At 42.0% G+C, this 17,596-nt stretch overlaps 1 protein-coding gene across 1 annotated transcript in view; it reads right to left on the minus strand.

Annotated features, from left to right (window-relative positions):
* MTHFD2L (methylenetetrahydrofolate dehydrogenase (NADP+ dependent) 2 like) overlaps positions 1-14,923 on the minus strand; it is a 32,267-nt gene extending 17,344 nt beyond the window's left edge. The window contains exons 1-3 of the mRNA XM_070730020.1: positions 14,771-14,923; positions 2,481-2,665; positions 506-628 (exon numbers count right to left, since the gene is read on the minus strand). Of these exons, the coding sequence (XP_070586121.1) occupies positions 506-628; positions 2,481-2,665; positions 14,771-14,904 (442 nt within the window). The 5' untranslated portion in view covers positions 14,905-14,923. The remainder of the gene's footprint in view (positions 1-505; positions 629-2,480; positions 2,666-14,770) is intronic.
* Positions 14,924-17,596: the final 2,673 nt, after the last annotated feature.

Consider the following 17,596-nt stretch of genomic DNA (forward strand, 5'->3'; position numbering starts at 1 on the left):
CTTGAGAAGACTTCAAAATATTTCCGTATTAAGAGTACTACCATATTGGCTGCCAGTTTCTTTCCAAAAGTGCTGGTTATTGCCAGGAAAGCCCTGTATGGCCTTAATTAAAAGTTATTTGGGAAGACTTTCTTCTTCATGATTCTCCCAGCTTCATTCATGGCAATTTAAAGCTGTACTTTCTCTGGAGCTACTGCTTATTTTGGGGACATTTTTGAAAAGGACAGAACTGAACTCTTGCTACCTGCAGTGATGTCCTACTGGTAAAATATATAGCAATCTGGCAATCAGATTTCAGGTATGCTTGTAAAGGACTAAGAAATAGCAAATATTTAGAAAAAAATCATTAGAAAAATAAATACTAGTAAAAACAATGACCTAAGGAAATTGATTGTTCATAAATCCCTTCCCTTGTACCAGAACAGAGGTATTAGTTTAACTGCATTTTTCTCAAAGATTCTCAGTCATTTTATTTTCTGACTTCATATGAAATAGAATTTATTACCTGGCAAAGGTAACTGGACTAATATGCCACTGACTCTTGAATTCTTGTTTAATTTGCTAGTGAGATCTAAAAGTTCTTCTTGAGAAACTTCCTTGGGCCTCAGTATTATTTCACTACAAATGCCTAAAACAATCCACAAAAAAAAATATCCTTAGCAACAAAGTTTGCATTTTGTCTCTTGCAAAATTTGATACACAAATCAAATTATATACTTCCACATTTAATGGCACTATTATTTATCTTTGCTCAAAACTTGTAAAACAAATGCATACACTGCTTATCTATCTAGGACATGTGTAGACAGATTGTAACTACTGAAGCTCTTTTCGCAAACTCAATTTACTGAATTAAGCAAATGGTTTTCCTAGGAGCCTGGAGGAAGAGAAGGGGAGGGGGAGGTAGAGAGGCATGCAACAAAATGTACCCCTTACAAACTTGTCTGTGACAATGAAACAACTTGAACTGTGATGTCAGGACACACGTTCAAAATGTTGGCATCACTGGGTGCCTTTTTGAGAAATATATGGATTTAGACATCAGTGAATAGGTCAGGCTACTTGAGAGACTGTCTCATCCCTCTGGGATTGGCCCATTCCACCGATGCTGGCAGAGGAAGCATGATGCAGTTCCCGTGAGCCTAATTATTTTGGCTGGGTCTAGGAGAAGGGGTTTCTCTACCATTGCACCTGACTTATGGAACATTTTTTAAATTATTTAAATTATTTTTATTATTTTATTTTATTTATTTTATTGATTGGATTTGTATGCCGCCCCTCTCCGCAGACACGGGGCGGCTAACAACGGTAATAAAAACAGCATGTAACAATCCAATATTAAAACAACTAAGAAACCCCTTATTTTAAAACCAAACATACATACAAACATACCATGCATAAAATTGTAAAGGCCTAGGGGGAAAGAATATCTCAGTTCCCCCATGCCTGGTGGCAGAGGTGGGTATTAAGAAGCTTATGAAAGGCAAGGAGGGTGGGGGCAATTCTAATCTCTGGGGGGAGCTGGTTCCAGAGGGCCGGGGCCGCCACAGAGAAGGTTTTTCCCGTGGGTCCCGCCAAACGACATTTGACGGGACCCAGAGAAGGCCCACTCTGTGGGATCTAACTGGTTGCTGGGATTCGTGCAGCAGAAGGCGGTCTCTGAGATCTTGCTCTCCCCCCCTCCCCCGGTGTGACCTTCCAGAAGCTTCTAAAGACCTGGCTCTCTTCGTTAGCTTAGGGCTCCAATGGGGGAGCATCACTGTGAATCTGGTTGATCAATTAACAACAGATCCCACCTCCTCTCCCCATTTTTTAATTGGGCCATAGTGCTTGGCTTTTGTATTAACTTACTTATGCATTTAGTTTATACAGTTTTTATTTTTTATTATTATAAACAGCCCAGAGTTACCTTGAGATAAGACGGGCAGCCTATACATTTTATTTATTTATTTATTTATTATAAGTAAATAAATAAATAGATAAATAGATAGAATAAATAAATAGATAAATAAATAAATAGATTGATAAATTAATTAATAAATTAATAGATTAATTAATTAATAAGAAGAAGAAGAATGACTTTGGGAGACCTGCAGAGAGCTGTTGTCTAGGAAACAGATAATGGATCGAAACAGAGGCTCAGAAAGCCCTCCATTCTTCCTTGGGTTGCAAATGAGATGGCACAAGTTTTAGACTTGGAAGATTCTATTAATATAGCCTTACAATAAAGTAGGATAAACTCCACCGGACCACGTTTTCTGTCTGTTGTTCTTGGTAAGGCTGATATCAACCTTGCCTACTATCTCACTCAAACCTTATGAAAATACTGTCCCTAAATAGGTGTGTTAGCTCTCCTGCTTTGAATCATTGCTATATCCACTGAAGCCTCTTTATTAAGAAAAAATTACATTGTACGCAGGTAAAATATTGTAGGTTGGCAATGTCCAAACTCTATTTTTTTTTAAAAAAAAAAGTCATACCTACGGTGGCTGCTGCTTTTACTTTATTTCTTACATAAGTATGGCTAGCTGGGTTTTCTCCTACTACAACAACAGTAAGATGAGGTCTTTTGTGGCCAAGGGTAAGCCACGATTCGATATCTCTTTGTATTTCCTCACAGACTTGTGCAGCCAGCCTTCTCCCTGAGATAATAGTTGCTTCATTCCTATAAGAGACAAAAATGAAAACTTTAAAGAGAATCCGTCTAAACCTTTACAGCCAAGGAAATTTCAATATAGCGCTAGTGATACTTTGAAACATATAAAATATGTTATTCCAGCACATTTAGTTGTTGGACAATTTATGTGAACATACCATCTTTTCCCCAAAATAAGACAGGGCCTTATATTTTTTGAACACCGTAATATGGCCTTGGCCTTATTATCGGGGTGGGGGTGGGGGTTATTATTTTGGGGTGCAATAGGCACTGCCTCCCCTCCCTATTCTTGGTGCTAGCCGAACGGCTAGCCCTCTGCTACTGCTTTGTGGAGCAGGACTATGCAAGGCTTGTTGTGCCATTGCATGCACAAACTGCAAGACTGCCACTAGCTTCATCACACCAGCACAGCTGGGGTCTTGCTGCCATGCGTGCATGCAACAGCAAAAAAGGCCTTGTAGAGTCCTGCTCCACAAGGCACCGGCGGTAGCATAACAAGTTTCACAGAAGTTCATTTCTGGCAGGTGGGGCATGTTGAGCCACGAGACACAGCTCTTACCTGAACTTGTAGTTCCGCTGAGCTCCTCGGTGTTGGTCCAGAGAAGACCATTGTAAAAGAAAACTTCTCGTGAGTTCAACCAAATTTCTCAAACTCATGAGAAGTTTTCTTTTACAATGGGATTGTCTGGACAGAATGCCAAGGAACATGACGGAGCTGCAAGTGTCAGGTAGGATGCACATCTCATGGTGGAGCGCAATTTGGAGGTGGCAGGTGAGGTGAGGTGAGGTGAGATAGGGTGGGCCGCAAGATGCATGTTCTACCCAGGACTTGTAGCTCCACTGCGTTCCTCTGAGAAAGCAAGGAAGAAGAGGCAGATGCGCGCACATCCCGCGGGACTGGCTCGGCTCCTCTGGACTTTGCCTATGGCAATTTGAAACACACTCCAGGAGGTAGGAAGCAAGAGCAGCCCAGAGCTGAGCCAGTCCTGCGGGGCATGTGTGTGCCTGCCTCTTGCTTGCTGTTGTTCTCCCAGCCAGAAGCTGTTCTTTTTGCAGTGGGCACTCTTTTGGCCAGGAGAAAGAGAGAGTACAAGAGAGAGGAAGGGGCAAACACATCCTGTGGGACTGGCTCGCCTCCTCTGGGCTCTGCCTCCAGCAGCATTTGAAGTGCGCTCCTGCCTGCAAAGATTCCTGCTTCGTCACCTCCTCGCAGAGAGGAATATGTTTCAAATTGCTGTAGGTAGAGCCCAGAGGAGCCAAAGTGTGCGCATCCATCTCTCTCTCTCTCTCTCTCTCCCAGACAAAAGAATGCCTCCCAGAAAGTAGCTGGAGGGGGGCTTATTTCAGCGTATACGCTGAAAACTCCAATTGGCCTTATTATGGAGACATGTACAGTGGTACCTCGGTTTTCGAACGCTTCTCAGTTTGAACAAATCGGTATTCGACCAGGAAATTAAAGAAACTTTTGCCCTGAAATCCGAACAAATATTTGGAACTCGAACACTCGAGAGAGCTGAAGACAGAAGCCGGCAAGCTACACAGAGAGAGAGAGCCAGGGACAGAAGCAGGCGAGCGAGAGAGCTGAAGCCGGAAGCCGGCAAGCTACAGAGAGAGAGAGAGAGAGAGAGAGACACGGGGACAGAAGCAGGCAAGCTAGAGGGAGAGACAACTGAAGAGGGGAATTTATCTTCAATTGTTTTGGTTCTCAACCAAATCGGTTCTCAACCACACTTCCAGAATGAATTGTGGTCGAGAACCGAGGTACCACTGTATTATTTTCAGGGAAACATGGTATAATATTTAAAGGAAAACTGATTTAATATTAAAATATACATAGGAACAATATTTTAGAATAGCAGATTCTTCTAGCTTAATCCTACATCTTCTGAAGATTGCCCCTTAAGTTTTCAGATTCAGCTTGGGCTTCATTCTGGACTATTTCAGAAGTGCCTAGCATAATATAGATTCAAGCAACATCCTTGAGTGAAATGAGTCCTTTTTCATAGATAAAATTATTAGCATAGCAATAAAATGCTTTGAAAGTAATTTTCATAAATATTTTGATAACCTACATTTCTTGCAATTATTACTGTATTCAAATAATATCCACAAAATAAAAGTAGAGGACAAGGAAACAGGATGTGGGAATTGGAAACAGCAGTCTGCTACCAATATAGTAGAGTTCATATGTTGAGGGATAGTATTCAGCAGAATGTGGTATTAAAAGTTAGTCAATTTAATAAAGTATTAAAGGCGGTCTCAGAAAACTGAAGCAGAGACTGTACTGGTGCTTAAAGAACAGGTACAGCATTGGCTCAAACCTCACTTGCTGGTTAAATCTTGTGATGCAGTTAAAAAAAACAGCAGGAAGAAGGCTGAAGAATATGTTATAAGATTAAGAGGCTGAGTGCCATTGAAGCATTCCGCAAAAGGAGCAAAAGATTAAGAAACAAACCTCTGGCTAAAATCTAGATTGCAAAGAAGAGTCCAGAAGCCCTGGGCAAAGGATCCATCAAATTTTGAGGCTGTCAGATACCATCAAAACTAAACAAATTTCATTATGAATAAGATATTTAATCATTATTTATTGAACAAGGAATAGTACCCATGTTCAGTGTTCCCTCTAATTTTTTTGGGGGGTGGGCAGAAAAGTATAGTGTCTGAGCGGCCGTTCCTTCGGTACTGGGCGGCACAGAAATAAATGAAGGAAGGAAGGAAGGAAGGAAGGAAGGAAGGAAGGAAGGAAGGAAGGAAGGAAGGAAGGAACAATCAAACAAACAAACAAACAAATAAAAAACCCACCCTGTTTTGCTTCAGAGAATTTCAAAATAAAATACTGTACTGTGTGTCTATAACAGTGAGCTCATAATAGGGCAACTCTATCAATATCAAAATGCCACTTAAATAGTTGAGCTAGTTTCAAACTAGATTTTGATTTTCTTTCTCTCTTCCTTACTCCAATTCTTTTTCTTTCTTTTTTCCTTCCTCTCTTTTTTCTATCTGTTTCTCTCTCTTCCTCTCTCTCTCCTTCCCTCTCACTCTTTCCCTCTCGGCTTCTGGGCAGGTTTGGAAAACTCTGAGTTGATGATGATTTTTAAGTGAGCGATTGCTCACTGCTCAGCTTAGAGGGAACTATGCCCATGTTCACAGACATTAGTTCTTAATGAATAGACGCTAATCCTAAAAGAATTAAGCCACATTATGACTTACTAGCTCTACACAGACTTATTTATTATGGGCTTTGGAAACAAAGAGTACTTCAGACATGTCTCTGACTAGAAGTCCTTGGTACTCCTTGAGCTTGGTTGTTTGCTTGCAGGCATTTTATTATCCAATTAAATAACATAATCAGTATGGTTTGCTTTCTGTTATATATAGTGCCATTGCCCTCCATTCTGGACAGGACATAACTCCTGCTTATTACCAGTAACAAGCAAAAAATAAAACTCTAATCAAGAAATAACCAAGAAGAAAACCACAACCTTATCAACACTAGCAGGACAAGCATCATATACAAATAGGGAGCAAACCCTGCAGTCATTAGCACTGACGCTATTACATAGTTAATAAAAAATCTGCAAACAACAACCAAGTTCAGAATGCACCGAGAACTCCAAAATTCAAATCCGAGGTATGAATATTCTGTTCCATTGAATCCTCCCATTGATGAATTAATTTACAAGGGATTCTAGCCCAGCCTGCAGCAGACGTTGTTATTATTATTATTATTATTATTATTATTATTATTATTATTATTATTAATTAGATTTGTATGCTGCCCCTCTCCGAATATGTTGCTTTCCACCCATTGAATGGCTTGGATTTTCTCTATCCTCCCTCTCATGCTGTCCCTTAGTCCTTCTTTGCAGACGGGGAGAGGTGCCATAAGAGAAATTAGACTGGAGGAAAGAATTCTATCAAGTTGGCCATTAGCAAACCGGGGCATCCCTTGTTCCAGCCCTTCGGAGCACTTTGCGCGTTGTTTGCTGTTCCCTGCAATGGAGAGGCAGCTGGGTTTTAAATTGCTTTGAAAGAGGGGGACCCTCATCTGTTTCCCCTGCCCACTAGGCATAGTGCAGGTGGCCGGAAGCAACAGAGAGACTCCTTCTGCTTTCTCGGTGCTTGTTCATCTGTTTCCCCCTCCTTCTTTCTTTGGCAAACCGTAAGTGCGTTTTTCCAAACTTCTGGTTTGTCCATTACGGGATTTGTTTTGCCTCCAGGGCTTCAGGGAAGCTTCCCTAAAACATCCGGAAGACTAAATGGCCTTTCCCGAGGCCAAAAACCAGGTGGCCAGCGCTGGAGCTGAAATTAGCAAAGTCTGGTGTGCACTCCGATATGGCTCCGGGTGCCACCTGTGACACGCATGCCATAGGTTCACCATCACGGGTCTATATTATCATCTGGAAAACAATATAAGTGTTTGCTAGAAGTCAATTCTTTTAAATGATGTTGTGCAAGGGGATTATGAATAGCAATCCTATTCAGAATGCTGCCAGAATGCAGACAGTAAATGTATAATATGTGCATTGTAGCAACATTCTGTATAAGATTGCTATTGAGGTTACACATTCAGCTAATTTACTTGCATGAAAAACCAATATCTTTCAGTTTTGCAAGAATTATTAGTTAGTTGTATTAATTCTTATATATTTAAATACATTTTAATTCATTTTCACATACAGATAGACAAATATCTCTGGATGTAATTTTCTATAACATGAAATAAGCAAGCATTATAGAAAAAACACACCCTTTCGTGAATATCACAACATGAATGTTGACATGGCCACATTTATTAATAGATTTTCTACTCTTAATGTAAATCAACTACCATATCAAGAGAGTCACTGGCTATTTCTATAATGCAACTTTTAAAATGTGAAATGGAAATGCTATTAGATAATTATTTCAAGGGAGAGATTTTTGTCTAAACAAACTAATACTTAAGAACTTAAGAAGCTGTGGTATCGTGTTTATTGACACTAAAAAATTATGAGTAAAACATCTATGGAAAAATACCTTTTATTATCTAAATTTATTACTTAACAGCATCCCTTTGATTCATAAAGTAAATGAGTTTAAGGGGCATGGGGGAAGAAGAGAAGCCTGAATTCCGAATCTCTCTGATGCTCCTAGAAAAGAGAAAAGAGAAACCAATAAGCATAGGCACACTGCCTTGGGTTTTCCCCAGCAATGTCCCATAACTCATCATCATAACTAATTGATCGAAATTCTGCCTTGGAAAGCTTGGCAGCTCTGAATCTACTGAATACACCAAAGCTAAGCTATCATACCAAAACAGGAGGAGTTTTCGTGTTTATTTAGCTGCTCCAACTAGCAAAAAGACTTAAGAACCAGCTATCAAATAATGGTGCATCGGTAAACTGTATGGGCTTTTAAAGCCAGAATGAACAAGCATGACATCGTAAAAGCAATTTCAAAATAGGCTTGCATGAGGGGACCAATATTAATTAGCTGTACAGTGATCCCCCGCTCGTTGCGAGGGTTCCGTTCCAGGACCCCCCGCAACGAGCGGGTTTTCGCGAAGTAGCGCTGCGGAAGTAAAAACACCATCTGCGCATGTGCAGATGATGTTTTTAACTTCCGCAGCGCTAGCGAGGAGCCGAAGATTGGGGGCGGCATGGGGGGCTCGCTAGCACCCCCCGAACCCCCAACCCAGGTTTGGGGGGGTGCTAGCGAGCCCCCCATGTCGGCGGGGACCTTTTAAAACACCCGCGCGGCTTTCCAATGAGTCCCGAAGACACGTTTGTCTTCGGGACTCATTGGAAAGCTCCGATCGTTTTAAAACAGTTGCGCCGTTCTCCGCTGACTCCTAAAGCGGGGTGCGAAATGACTTGGAGGAATGGGAAGCTGAAACCGGCCGATTTGGACTTCCCATTCCTCCAAGTCACTTCGCCGCTCGTGTCCTGGCTAAACCGGGCAGCAGGAGACAGGCTTTGAGTTTTGGCTGCGGGGTGAGGGAGTTAGGAAAGTCCTACTTCTCCCCCCGCAGCCAAAAACTCAAAGCCTGTCTCCTGCTGCCCGGTTTAGCCAGGACACGAGCGGCGAAATGACTTGGAGGAATGTGAAGCTGAAACCGTCCGGTTTCAGCTTCCCATTCCTCCAAGTCATTTCGCACCCCGCTTTAGGGCGACAGGCGGTGGGCTGGGAGCCGCAGGCGAAAGGAGCTCGGGCATTGTTCTCCGGACCCCGCCCGCGGCCCTTTCCCTCTCCAGGCTGCGGGCGGGGTCCGGAGAACAATGCCCGAGCTCCTTTCGCCTGCGGCTCCCAGCCCACCGCCTGTTGCCCGGTTTAGCCAGGACACGAGCGGCGAAATGACTTGGAGGAATGTGAAGCTGAAACCGTCCGGTTTCAGCTTCCCATTCCTCCAAGTCATTTCGCACCCCGCTTTAGGGCGACAGGCGGTGGGCTGGGAGCCGCAGGCGAAAGGAGCTCGGGCATTGTTCTCCGGACCCCGCCCGCGGCCCTTTCCCTCTCCAGGCTGCGGGCGGGGTCCGGAGAACAATGCCCGAGCTCCTTTCGCCTGCGGCTCCCAGCCCACCGCCTGTCGCCCGGTTTAGCCAGGAAAAGCGGGGTGCGAAATGACTTGGAGGAATGGGAAGCTGAAACCGGACGGTTTCAGCTTCACATTCCTCCAAGTCATTTCGCCGCTCGTGTCCTGGCTAAACCGGGCAGCAGGAGACAGGCGGTGGTCCGGGGGGCGCTGGCTCTCGGCACTTTCGAGCTGAGTCCGGGAGCGAATTCGCTCCCGGACTCAGCTCGAAAGCGCCGAGAACGAACGGCAAGGAACGGCTTTTCCACGCCGTTCATTCTCGCCGCTTTCGAGCTGAATCCGGGAGCGAATTCGCTCCCGGATTCAGCTCGAAAGCGCCGAGAACGAACGGCAAGGAACGGCTTTTCCACGCCGTTCATTCTCGCCGCTTTCAAGCTGAATCCGGGAGCGAATTCGCTCCCGGATTCAGCTCGAAAGCGGCGAGAATGAACGGCGTGGAAAAGCCGTTCCTTGCCGTTCGTTCTCGGCGCTTTCGAGCTGAGTCCGGGAGCGAATTCGCTCCCGGACTCAGCTCGAAAGCGCCGAGAATGAACGGCGTGGGCGGGCGAAGGGCGGGCGGCAGCGAGGAGTTTGCGTGGGCGGTGGGGAAACTCCTCGCTGACGCCAGCAAGAGGGGGAAGACTCAGGGAAGCCGCCCAGCAGCTGATCTCCCGGTTGCCATCTACGCATGCGTGCCCACGGGCACGCATGCGTAGATGGTATTTTGACTTCCGGGTTGAAAAATAGCGAAGTACCCTGTTCGCAATGGTTGGGGACGCAATAAACGGGGGATCACTGTATTGTGGTACCAAAAATTAGAAGTCTGGTAGCACTTTTTCTGACTAATATATTTTATTGAAAAGCATAAGGTTTTATGAAATGCAGCTCATTTCCATAGATGCATAGATTGAGCTGCGTGTAAATTAATCAGTATCTAAACTGTGATAAGATTTAAACTAAAATGAACATGGGTAGGAAGGTAATGGAACAAGAGGCAGATTAGCAATGCTGTAGTTGACACAGATTACATATTTTATCAATTAACTTTTGTGATGTGTTAATTGCGTTTGTTGAGATATTTTCAAACAATTTTAAATGTTTTGCTGTTTATGAGTTCAGAAATATCTTGCTGTTAAAGACTGTCCTATTCCCCCGAAAATGGTAACTTTGACAATTGCAAAATGGTGTTCTAGCATAATTGAAATACTGTATTGTGATACTATTTTTTTCTTATTCTGATGTGTATATTAGAAACATAGAAACATAGAAGTCTGACGGCAGAAAAAGACCTCATGGTCCATCTAGTCTGCCCTTATACTATTTTCTGTATTTTATCTTAGGATGGATATATGTTTATCCCAGGCATGTTTAAATTCAGTTACTGTGGATTTATCTACCACATCTGCTGGAAGTTTGTTCCAAGGATCTACTACTCTTTCAGTAAAATAATATTTTCTCATGTTGCTTTTGATCTTTCCCCCAACTAACTTCAGATTGTGTCCCCTTGTTCTTGTGTTCACTTTCCTATTAAAAACACTTCCCTCCTGGACCTTATTTAACCCTTTAATATATTTAAATGTTTCGATCATGTCCCCCCTTTTCCTTCTGTCCTCCAGACTATACAGATTGAGTTCATTAAGTCTTTCCTGATACGTTTTATGCTTAAGACCTTCCACCATTCTTGTAGCCCGTCTTTGGACCCGTTCAATTTTGTCAATATCTTTTTGTAGGTGAGGTCTCCAGAACTGAACACAGTATTCCAAATGTGGTCTCACCAGCATTCTATATAGTGGGATCATAATCTCCCTCTTCCTGCTTGTTATACCTCTAGCTATGCAGCCAAGCATCCTACTTGCTTTCCCTACCGCCTGACTGCACTGTTCACCCATTTTGAGACTGTCAGAAATCACTACCCCTAAATCCTTTTCTTTTGAAGTATTTGCCAACACTGAACGGAAAGTTTTCTATTTGTTCTATATAGAACCCAGAAGGGCCTCACTGGTTCATGATTGCATGTAGATACTTCTCAATTTACAACTGCTCAAAATTATGACACGGCTAAACAAAGGGATTTATGAGTCCCACTCCATATTGTACAGGAAATACCCTGCCTAAACACAATCTTTGGAAGTGATCTCTGGGGTAAGTCATATATGAGTTGGGGAGGTGCTGGAATGCAGACCTAGGATTACATTAGTACTCTCAGGCCCTCTCCCTCCGTGGTACCCCATGCACCACTTAATCCACACGGTCACTTCACACAATGGAGAGTGGTGACTGGGATTGTGAAGTGAAACCATCGTATTTAAACCTCATATTTCGGAAGAAATGCAAACCATGTGTCCCTGGACCACAAGGCAATGACTTGAAGAAAGTTGTTCTCTTTTGTCCACCTACTGGTGGACAAGGAGAAATGGTGGCTGCCATACAAACTGCTTTGTTTTTTGGCTCTAACAAGGTCTTCACAGCCATTATGGAAGCTTCTGAATACTGCAGAAAGCTTCTGCAGCATTCTGCATATCTTGTTAAGGCAAACTTAAGCAGTTTGTCCCCAAGCGACATGGTGACAACCTAACCATGGCCATCATTTTATCCCTGCCGCTTGTGGGCGGGGACAAAATGACGATGGCCAAACTGCTTCATTTTGCTTCCTTAACAAGGTCTGCATAGAGTTGCAAAATTAATGCGGCAGAAAAACTTCTGCATGCCTTATTAAGGCAGAAGAACAAATCAGTTTGTACCTGGGCCAAACTGTGGTGTAGTAGTGAAAGAAATGTAGCTACCATTTTGTGGTGGGACAAAATGGCGGCCACTTCTGGAATTGCACCATGTGGTTGGGCAAAGAAGCAATCCATTGAAGTGCTTGAGAACAGTGTTTCCCAACCTTGGCAACTTGAAGATATTTGGACTTCAACTCCCAGAATTCCCCAGTCAGCATTTACTGGCTGGGGAATTCTGGGAGTTGAAGTCCAAATATCTTCAAGTTGCCAAGGTTGGGAAACACTGCTCTAGAAGGCCTTGGGAGTTCTTCAAAAGGTAATGAGGAGCGTGTTTGGCCTCATGAGGTGGGAATCAGCATCCCATGCTCTATTTAAAAACCTGCCCATTTATTTAACGATTCACTGGGGAGGGCAGGGATTGGGGGTGGTTGTTAGGTGAGACATTTAATCTAAAGACAGTCATGACATGAAATCATAAGGAGCAGGCACCTTTATAGTCATATCTCAAAAACTATATGTGCGTATGCTTGAACCTACTGGATTTAATATAATACTGGTTTTTCATTTTTTTCATTTCGTTTTCAGAATTTAGGAAACCTGGAAGAAGCTAAGAGAATCTTGCTGGGCACGTTGACATCTGCAATCATCATAGGGAGTTGGCTATTGTTGTTATGTATCAATTGAACAGATCTTTTAAAAATTCTATCATCACCATAATTCTCACAAACTAATAAGAAGCTCCAATGCAGATTCTGCTTGTATTCAATTATTGATAATTGATAACAATAACAAATTAATAAGAATTATTAATTATTATAATAATAAATAATGGCAATTAATTATTAATAGCGTATTGTTCAGCAAACACTTTTGCAAGCCACCATTTTAAAAATATAAACATATAGAATTTAGAAGTATAACTCACAAACAAAAAACTATGTATACATGTAAAACTATCTACCTTTTATTTATACTGAAACGTTTTTAGAAAATTGAGATAGCAATTAATGTATACAAAAAGAATATTAATGGACAAGCCATGATTTCCAGCTCTAAGCCCTGTTACATTCCAAAGTCTAATATTTTCCTCATTCAACAGGATTCAATTCAACAATTGCAGTGATTCATTTAATAATTGTGGTAAGAAAAGTCACAAAATGGGACAAAATTCTCTTAATTGTTTTAGCCATGGAAACCTTGGGCTCAATTGTTATCAAAAGTCAAGGACTATCTTGTATTCTAGTCCTGTCAGAAAATAATATCTGACTATCTACCTCAATTTTTCGTAATTTTTCACAAAAAATTCACATTTTTAAAAATGGCACTAAATACTCACTCTAAGCAGCAAGATATTAAGGCAGCAAGTTAGAAAGTAAGTGACCACCCATCTTTGCTATGAAAGTCAGCTGGGTGACCTTGGGCCAGTCTCTGTCTCAGCCCAATTTGCCTCACAGAATTGTTGTGGGAAAAACTATACGAGATGACCAGACTTAGCTCAAGGTAGGGGTCAAGCGTGTCATCAGTCTTGACTCCCTGTGCACCCACAAGAGAGCTAAATCAGCTTATCTTAAATTCAGTTGATTCTTATCTGCTGGTAATTTGCTTTGACCATTAGTAGTTCAGATTCTTGTAGAATGCTACCTGTTTGCATTAGAACCCCTTCCTGATCTCTTGTGTCTGACAAAAAATAGGAAGGAGTATTATGTTCATCATCTTTAAAAAAAAATAATGAAGCAGGATACCAATAACTAAAATAAATAAACTATTGGTTGTTCTAACTGCCTATTAATCTAGGAGAGTAAAGAATCAAGCCTCTAATTTTGTTCTATTCTACTTTTGGTGGCCTTAGAAACATTTGTTTATGTGTTCTCACAATATCTGATTAATGAAAAATTATGAATTCAGACAGAAAGCTGTAACATTAAGCACAGAACAGCACAAATGAAGGATATAGACTATAACGTTTAAAAAACAATCTAACAGATCATTATGTAGCACCAAGGGAGTGTTATCTATTGGGGATGCTCATTTATAAAACTGGTCATGCACAAATCAAATATTTTGAATGCATTTTTCTTTACAAAATGTATAATCCATCCTTCCGCAAAAAAATAAAGGAAAATTCACTAACTAATAGCAATATCACTAGGGTGACTTTCAAACAATAAAACCCAGTTAGACATAACATACACCAGTAAATGAAGGAATTTACTTTACTTTACAAAATTAGGAGCAAAAAAGAAACTGGACATCTAACTATCCATAACTGAAACATCTTTCTCATGACAAGATTAGGTACCAATACATTTGATATGAGGAAGAAGCAATGACGAATAGTCGTCACTAACAAGTCCCCGCTGTCGCGTTTCTTCATCCTTCTGCTCCAGTTTAGTTCCAAAACCTATACATTAGGGATTCACGCGGTTTAATGAGCTGGATAGCGAATGAATAAATAGTCCTAAAAATACAAAGCTGAACCTGTGGCGGAAATGTTGTCGCCATTCATGAGATGTGACTCTCCTTGAAGTCGTTGCAAGAGGTCTCGCTGTCTCTGGCCTTTTGGAGCGAAGCGCGCTCTTCGCGCATACGACCCACGCTGGTTCCCCAGCGTTTCCGTTCCGGAGGCGCTCAGACGCACGGTTCCTACCGGGTTGAACCTCCAGTCACACCTTCATTGACTGGAAAGAAGCCTGCAACTGAGTTACCTCGGCAATCTTTCCTCCGGTTTCTCTCCTGCTCGACAAGCGCAAAGACAGAGCCTCTAAGCATTGCTTGTTTGCAGCTTAGATTGGGGAAGGCTTAATGCTCCCTGAATACCATCCGACCCTTCCCATTTCCTACCTGCTGCCGTTGCTGCGGCAACCGCCGCGGCTGCAATTCTTAGAGGTGTTTCTTACGCCCGGCAAGAGGAAGAAGCCTCCTCGCCGTCTCCCCCGTAGCAGCAAGAGACGGCTGGGGACGCCCGCCGCCGCCATAGCGAGGTCCCTGGGTGCTCAGCCACGCCGGCTGCTTTTGAATCGGCCCCGCCTTCTTCCTGCGCAAGTCCGAGATGGCTGCAGAGATGCTCTGCCTGCGCCGCCAGAGACAATTATTTTTTGAGAACTGACCTAAGGTATCCTTTGGCCTTTGGGGGAGGAAAAAGAATCGTTTCTCCAGAGCATAGAAGGCTGAACAGATGGAACCCTGCAGCCCATTAGCAAAGAGCTTTTTTAGGAGGAGCAATCACGGCGGCCCGACTCCAAAACATAATTTAATTTATTTTTATTTATTTATTTTGTCCAATACACAATGAGGGTTTTAGTGGGTGTGTGTATATATATATACCTAGTAAAATGCATGATGAAGATTATAGAGGAGATACTCATAGTAAAATATATCTAAGAAAGAATAGAAAAGAAGATATAGTAATAGAACATATCAATGAAAAAATAGAAGAAGAGATAGGAATAGAAGAAAGGTATAGGAGATATAGGAGAGCAATAGGACAGGGGATGGAAGGCACTCTAGTGCACTTGTACTCGCCCCTTAATTAATAATACTAGTACAAATTATTAATTGATAAGAGGATTATCCTTGAAAGGCAGGCATATCGCACATTATAGCATAATATCAAGAAAGACTGCCTCTCATCCATACATTGATTTTGTTGCAGATTAAAGTTATCATATTTGGCTTGCAATCTCCTTCCACTCCCATCCCAGTGACTGCTTTATGGCAGCAAAGACATATTGAAAACTATTGCTTTCCTAGTGTCCATTATGACCTTGCCACTTAAACATGGTAACCTCATACATCGACTCCTGTTTACTAGGCTGTGTATTCCAATGGACAAAAATTAGTGCAGTGTATGGATTCAGTGAGCATTTTCTGCCTAGACCTTAAATCAAACCAAATCTTTATTATGACCAGCAGACGGAATCAAGTACTGTAAAAGTAGTTATGGTTTGCCATCACAATAACAACCTTGTGAAGTGAGCTGGACTGAGAAAAATAAATGGCTGGCCCAAAGTCATCCAGCTGGTTATCATGCTAATGCAGAAGTAGAGCTCATATCTCCTGGGTTTTAGCCCAGTGCCCAGGGGTGGGCTACTGCCCGGACGGTGGGGAACACAATGGGGTAGTGAAAATGGAGCTCCACCCCAGATCACGCAACTTGCACTGAAAGATGTTGAAAGAAAATGCAGGGCGTCCAGCATAAGTATGGTAGTAAAAATTTTGGTAGCCCTTCACTGCCATTGCCTAACCACTGGGCCAAACTGGCTCTTATTTGCTGTAAACCTGAATTTCCTGTGAAGCCTAGATTGATTTGTAATTATCTCTGTCTTCGCTTATTCATTTCTTTCCTTGATCTTTAAGTCAGGTAATTGATGTTCCTAATGCTAATTGATTCTTCTATGATCATGATTTAAACTCTTTCCTTAGAGAATTGCTGGCAAGAAAGCCAAAAACCTGGATGCCTTTTTTTCTGGATTATATTATTATTTTGATACTCTTTTTCTCCCAAGTAATCTGAGTGATGGCTAAATTATTTACAGTATATCTGGTAGGGCGTTTTATAAACTGAGCATGACCAAGTCCAAAACCTTGTATTTTATATCTAAGATGCTCTAGATTTTGCAATTGATCATATCTTAGGCCAGATTCCACTTTTCAGGTTGGCATGATACTATTACATGAAAATAATAATAATATTAAAATGAAATCACTTATCATAAACAATACTGTGACGCCGCTGAGTCCTAATGAAGGCAATGCCTTCAAAAGGGACAGAGAGCAAGGCAAGCCAGTGGGGCCACTCACGAAAGCGAATCCTAGAAAGTAGAAACTGGACACATTCTCTCTCTGGGTGAAGTGACATGGTGTAGAGCCATGCGCTTCTATTTATTTAGGAACATAAGGAAATGGGGTATAATTACATATACATGTCAAAATGATACATCTTCAAAGGTATCTTTGAGTTTTTTCCCATGCATATCAAGGAACGATCTTTTTGGGATTTCCTAAAAAGCAGATGTTAATTCACACCTAGTTTCTTTTGAAGGTTTCTTCTGGCTAATCCCTCTTAATTGTCCTTTGATAGTTTGTTTGCTTCAGGCAATGAAACCTCCCCCCTTTGATCCTGAGTTGTAAAACTTTTGAGATGTTTATTCTGAGCCCCTTTTCCCAGGGATGCAGATTAGGTTTACGGCCTTTCCTTGTCCTGGGTTTTGGAATCAGGGTCACACAGAGTGTATATATATTTCTATGCTAGAATTCCAGATTAATAAAAATCCTATCCCAACATAGCTTGATATACTGCAACACAATACCATCATAAAAAGTCCACCATAAGCCCATGCTACAGCCAAATAATAATAGTTTGTTCTGGAAGAAAGCAGAATGCACAGAATGGTCAAAGTGCTCAAAGGCTTCACAATATGCCACTTTGCCTGAAGATTCACCCAAACCAGGATGGCCATGACACTTGCTCCAGTTTTTGAAGGTGCCAAACTCCAAATCATGGATGCCATGCCCACAAACAAGCAACTCAGGTGGTAGGGAAAGCAAGTAGAATGCTTGGCTGCATAGCTAGAGGTATAACGAGCAAGAAGAGGGAGATTGTGATCCCGCTGTATAGAGCACTGGTAAGACCACATTTGGAATGCTGTGTTCAGTTCTGGAGACCTC

This window comes from Erythrolamprus reginae, chromosome Z (genome assembly GCF_031021105.1).
Source record: "Erythrolamprus reginae isolate rEryReg1 chromosome Z, rEryReg1.hap1, whole genome shotgun sequence".
In the NCBI taxonomy this organism is placed as follows: domain Eukaryota; kingdom Metazoa; phylum Chordata; class Lepidosauria; order Squamata; family Dipsadidae; genus Erythrolamprus; species Erythrolamprus reginae.